This window comes from Artemia sp. Qi Xiang Cuo, chromosome 10, assembly GCF_049724085.1.
Source record: "Artemia sp. Qi Xiang Cuo chromosome 10, ASM4972408v1, whole genome shotgun sequence".
Classification (NCBI taxonomy): Eukaryota; Metazoa; Arthropoda; class Branchiopoda; order Anostraca; family Artemiidae; genus Artemia; species Artemia sp. Qi Xiang Cuo.
In genome coordinates, this window is record NC_142803.1 from 39,403,208 (window position 1) to 39,409,562 (window position 6,355).

The following is a 6,355-nucleotide window of genomic DNA, read 5'->3' on the forward strand; positions in this document are numbered from 1 at the left end:
ATGGGATTTTGTGGGAATTTCAGAAACACATCTCCCTAGCACCAGCGAAGAAAGGATCGGCAACACTAGTCTGATAGTGTCTGGGAGAACCCATGGCGTCCATTGCCGAGGTGTTGGCTTTTTGATGTCGACTAAGGCACGAAGATCACTGATTTCCGTAACGCCTGTGTCAGAATGGTTTATTATGATACGAATGAAAGGATCACCAATCAACATCACGATCATACAAGTCTACGCTCCTGACTGCAGCAAACCAGATGAAGAGTCTGACAATTTCTACCTTCAACTGCAAAGCCTAACTGATGCAGTTCCTAAAAAACACCTTATTGTTGCCATTGACGACTTCAATGCTATTGTTGGTAACGATTCTGCTCGAAATGAAGATGTTATGGGTAAATTTGGCCTTGGACGACTTAACAAGAGCGGAGAACGCCTTATTGAATTTTGCAGACAGTGATCTAGCCATTACCAATACTCTCTTCAAACATAGAGAACGTCGTAAGGCGACGTGTACTTCGCCGGATGGAAAAACCCGTAATCTTATTGATTACATGCTCGTCTCTAGGCGGTGGAAATCATCTGTGCTAGATACTGTCACCCTTGCTGGTGGCGATTTTGACAGCGACCATTCCCTGGTCATATCTGTACTAAAGATACGCCTGAAATCTTTCGAAGAGCTGAATAAGAGACCCACTCGTTTCAAAACACATCTTCTCAAAGACCCTCAAACTCGCCATACCTACATCGATGAACTCTCTACTCTAATATCGGACCTTCTTTTTAATATTCCTGTAACTCTATCTAAAGAGGATATCGATAAACTGGTCACAGACTCCTCTAAGATCGTCAGCGAAGTAGCGATGTCCGCCCTAAGAACCAAAAAGGGTGATAAAAAGTCTTGGATAACGAACGAAATCATTTTATTATGTGCTGAGAAACGAAAACACAATAACAGGGTCAGACAGAGAGAGCAGGGACAGATATAAGCAGTTGAAGCGTACTGTAGAAAAAGCCACCCGTAGAGCCCATCACATCTACATTAAAGACAAATGTGAACAGTCTGAGGCTGATTTTAAGAGAGGCGATTCATACTTCATGTATAAAAGAGTTCGTTAGCTAAAAAGCAAGAAAAGCCTCAGTTCTTGTGCACTGCTAGATAAAAATGGCTCTCAGATACAAAGCACAGAAGGTATCCGACCGAGATGGATGGATCATTTCAAAAAAAAGATTAATCCTGGTATCTTTCCAAACCCTGCTGTCCTAGACTTCTTTCCCGTTACTGTCTCAGACCTCGGCCCACCTCCTCTCCATTCTGAGGTCGAGGATGCCATCCAAGCGCTGAAGACTAACAAGGCCCCTGGCCTGGACGGGATACAGGCAGAACTGCTGAAAGTCCGGTGTGAACCACTTATAGATCTTTTCCACAAGATTGTATCCGGTGCCTGGCAAAAGAGTCATTTCCCAACTTCTTGGTGCGAAGCCACAATTGTTCCACTACACAAGAAGGGGTTAAAGGCGGTATTTGATAATTACCGTCCTATTAGCCTAACAAGTCAAACTGCCAAGATCTTCACCCGAATTATACTCCAACGGATCAGAGCCGTGTCATCCTTAGTCATCCAAGAATACCAAGCCGGGTTTCGCCCTGGGAGATTGACCGTTGATCAAATTTTCACTGTTCGCCAAATTTTAGAGAAATATCTGGAATTTGGTCGCGGCCTGTATCAGCTCTTCATCCACTTTAGGCAAGCATTTGACCTTATTTGGAGAAATGGCCTATGGCATATCCTCCTCCATTACGGAAACCCACGAATCCTTGTAGATCTTATCAAAGATCTATACTCAAAATTTGGGAGTCGCGTCATGACTAGTGAAGGTCTCACTGACAGTTTCCAGACTTCCGCAGGTGTCATTCAAGGATGCCTTTTGTCTCCAGAGCTGTTCAACCTTTTCCTCACAGCAGTCTTATCCCTGGTGGAGACAACTTGTGGTGCACATATAGGGGGTGTTCAGATAGATAAGCTAGCCTACACCGACGATATAGACAAAGTGGCTGAACCACCCGAGGATCTACAAGCCGTTGCCAACGACGTCCTCGAAGCCACTAGTTCTTTTGGAATGATCATAAATGTATCAAAAACAAAGGCTATGTGCTGCTCACGAAAGCCACAGGATACAGTTAAGCTAGACCTGAAAATTAATGGAGAGTGTATCCAGTGGGTTGACGAGTTCCCTTACCTCGGTAGTCTGATCACCAGCAACAACAGTCTATCAAAAGACATTAAAAGACGTCTCGCCCTCGCGAGTTCCAGTTTCAAGGCCCTTATGCCCATATGGCGAAGCAAGGATTTGTCTCTGCCGCTTAAGACACAACGTTTTGATCCCCTGATCATCCCCTTTGCAATCTGCTCATGTGAAACATGGACACTGATGGTAAATGACAATCATCGACTTGCAGCATTTGAAACTAAGCGCCTCCACTGCATCGGCGTGATCACTTACCTTGATAGAATCTCAAATGTCGAACTTCTCGAGCGCCTTAAAGTACAACAAACAATTCTCATCAAGATGCAGCTCCAGCAACTTCGATGGCTCGGTCACGTACAACGGATGAGTCGGTCCCGTCTCCCAAAAATCACCTTCGAAGGCCAAATTCACGGTTCTCGTCCTCGTGGTCGTCCCCCAAAAAGGTGGAAGGAAAACTTTGCACCTCACCGCCTCTCGGACCTTCTTCGCCTAGCAGAAGACCGTGAAGCATACAAAAGGCACATCCACGCCGTTACGAAGAAAGAGGCCCCAAGACAACCTTTAAGGAGGAATGGGACTTAAGTCAAGTCAACATCAGATAAAATCTTTTTCTCTACCACTTTCCTGTATAAACTTAACAAACAGATCTGTCATCCTATACTTCAAAAAATCATCATCAATCAAAATTCCTAATGAAAGTGCTACTGAAAACTCTCCTAAATTTTCCTCTTTGCACAAATTCATCATTTCTTTTCTCAAATTTTCATATTCCTTACATTCAACAACATGATGTAAAATACTTTCTATCTCACTACAATTATCATACTGAGGACTATCAGCTTTGCCTATGAAAAACAACCTATGCTTAATACCTACATGGGTCGACCAAAAACGGAACATTAAGCAACCATATTTTTTTTTTAATCTACTATAATTTTTCATATCAAAGCCAGGCTTCTTTTTCTGGGTAAGAGCTATATTACTATTATCCCTCATTTCCACAAAATGTTTTTGGTAAATCTTTCTCACCATCTCCCTAATCTGTTTATATGTTTCTGTAGGGGGTGTAAGGGTCATATTTTGTGCTGTCAGTTTGGCATATTTGTCTGCTTTTTCATTACCCACCACCCCCACATGGGCTGGACACCACAAAAATTATATCACTATTCCTTTCCCGACAATCTTCAGAATTGAACTATAACTCTTATGGACCTCATCATTTGGTTTATTTGGAAAATTCTTTAGGGACTGGAGGGCAGATTTTGAGTCACTGCATATGAGGAACTTAGATTGGTTTTCATCACTTTCACTAGTTTTTCTCAATACCCATTCTAGTGCACTTTCAATTGCTTTTATTTCTGCCTCAAAAACAGTTGATTCTTTACTTAGTGACTTTGTTATCACAGTATTAAATTCTGAAACCATTGCTGAACAACCCACTCCTAAACCATTTACTTTTGAGCCATCTGTATATATTTTAACATATTCTTGATACTTGCTATTCAAAATTAGGGGGTTATTTTCCATTTTTTCCATGTAATCAATCTGACACTCAATCTGAACCCAATCCCAGGAGGGAATTTTTGGTGGTTTTTCATAACGTAGCATCTTGGTAATAGGTACTTCTAAACCTTCCTAAGTTAGTAGTTCTTCGAATTTTTCAAAATGATTCAGATGTTTCCTTTTTCTATGGTGATTTCTAGTGTTGGTCAGACCAGGTTTAATTATCAATTTCTCAACTGGGTGATCAAAATCTGCTTTCCATAGATGGTTCATGTACACTATAAGCATTTTTTCCCGTCTTGTGTTGAGTTTCTCCACTCCAGACTCGCCCAGGAGAAAAGGAATCGGGGTACTCTGGTGAGCTCCAAATGCTAATCTTAGAGCTGTATTCTGTATTGTATCAAGTTTTCTGAAAGTAGATTATGGGGCAATGCTGTATATCAAACTCCTGAAGTATATTGATTTAATTGCTTTGCTTGCTTTGCTTTTGTGTTGTTTGCTTATGCTTATGCACTTTATTTATAGGTGTTGGGTCTCCATTAAATAATTGAATTCAACTCTTTACCCGAAGATAGAATACATTACATGGTGTCAGAATGGACAGCACACCCTATCCAACAATTGATTGGTCGTCAGCCAATCTCAAAGCCTCGTGGAAGCGATTTCGCCAGCATGCTGAACTGATGTTCACAGGACCCTTGTCCGGAAAAGCCGATGCTGTGAAGTGCTCCTACTTACTGATATGGGTAGGAGAAAAAGGCCGAGATATATTTACCACATTCCAGATTCCAGAAGTAGACAAAAATAAAGTGGATGTATATCTGAGAAAATTCAGTGAGCATGTTGAACCCAGTTCCAATCCCATATTTTCCCGATTCGCTTTTCACAAACGAAATCAGAAAGAAGGAGAGACAATTGAATCATATGTGACATCTCTGAAGTTACTGGCCCTCGATTGTAGTTTCGGAGATAGTTCGGACGAAATGGTGAGAGACAGACTGGTGTTTGGAGTAAAGAGTGACCGGATAAGAGAAAGACTATTGAGTGAAGGTGGAATGCTTACACTAGCAAAAGCTATTGATATTAGCCGTGCAATTGAAACAGTTGTGGAGACCCATGCACAGATGAGAAATGAACAAAGTACTAGTGCTGTAAAGCAAGAAGTGGAAGCCATATACAAACAAAAAGTGTTGCCAAAGACAATGACGCCAAACTGTTACTTCTGTGGTAACCAGTACTCCCGCGAACACAAATGCCCCGCAAAAGGGAAGATCTGTTCCAAGTGTCGGAAGCCAAATCATTTTGCAAAGGTTTGCAAAAGCAGGTCTGTCAACGAAATTGAAGCCCTGCCAGCTGAGAACAAAGGAAACAGTGAATACTTCATCAACTCTGTTGACAGCAGAATCGATTCAGTTAAAAAGCCAATGATTAAAGTTAACTTACCTGAATACCGACAAGAAATAACCTTCAAAATTGATGCAGGGGCTGATGCAAACGTTCTCCCAGCAGGTGAATTTAGGTCCCTACAACCAAGACCTACTTTGCTTCCCAACAAAGATATCCTGACAAGCTACAGTGGATGCAGCCTTGACGTACTTGGAATTGCACAGATTGTGATTCAGTATAAGGACCGAGAACTGCAGGTCCATGTGTTCCATGTTGTTGAAACCCACAAAGGACCAATCCTTAGTAGACAAACGAGTGAATAGATGAACTTGATAAAGTTTGTGCTTAGCATGTCATGTAGCATGACTGAAGACCCAGCCACGGTTTCAACCAGACCTGAAGTACAACAGATCCTCGAGGAATATGATGATGTCTTCCAAGGTATTGGGATGTTGCCTGGAAATTTTCACATTTACCTGAAGGAAGGATCTGTTCCGACAGTCCAGCCACCAAAAAGAGTTCCGTATGCCCTTCAGCCAAAGCTAAAAGAAGAACTAGACAGATTAGAAAATCTTGGCATCATAGAGAAGGTACAAAAACCGACAGACTGGGTGAATTCGATTGTCCTTGTAAAGAAACCAGATGGAAAAATCCGAATTTGTCTAGATCCAGTGGACTTAAACAAATGTATCAAGCGTCCTTACCACCCCATTCCTAGCTTTGATGATGTAGCAGTGAGATGTGCTGGAGCAGAAAGATTTTTCAAAACCAACGCTAGAAATGGTTACTGGTCAATGGTTTTAGACGAGGAATCTGCTGACCTCACTACATTCAGCACAACATTTGGAAGATACCGCTTCAAGAGATATCCTTTCGGGCTCATATCAGCCCAGGATGAGTACCAAAAACGAATGGAGGAGGCGTTCGAAGGTATTGACATTGGTCTGATTGTAGATGATGTTGCTGGAATGGCTGAAAGTACAACAGATCATGATAGGAAACTAAGGACAGTTATGCAGAGGGCTCGTGAAAAAGGCATCAAGTTCAATAAAGAGAAATGCCTTTTCGATGCCGTGGCCATTCCGTACTTTGGACATATACTGACAAAGGGAGGTATGGAACCAGACCCTAACAAAATTAAGGCAATGAAAGAAATGCCAGCCCCCAAGAACAAAGATGAATTGCAGACTCTTCTAGGGATGTACAACTATTTGTCGAG

The 6,355-nt window shown here is 41.9% G+C and overlaps 1 protein-coding gene across 1 annotated transcript; it reads left to right on the forward strand.

Moving 5' to 3' along the window:
- The first annotated feature begins 4,346 nt into the window (after positions 1–4,346).
- On the forward strand, positions 4,347–5,459 carry LOC148947752 (uncharacterized). Its single transcript, XM_089095995.1, has one exon. It carries the CDS (start codon positions 4,347–4,349, stop codon positions 5,457–5,459), a length of 1,113 nt encoding a protein of 370 aa, XP_088952121.1.
- Positions 5,460–6,355: the final 896 nt, after the last annotated feature.

Coding starts and splice junctions, on each gene's coding strand:
- LOC148947752 (XM_089095995.1), top strand. CDS start 4,347: ATGGACAGCACACCCTATCCAACAATTGATTGGTCGTCAGCCAATCTC.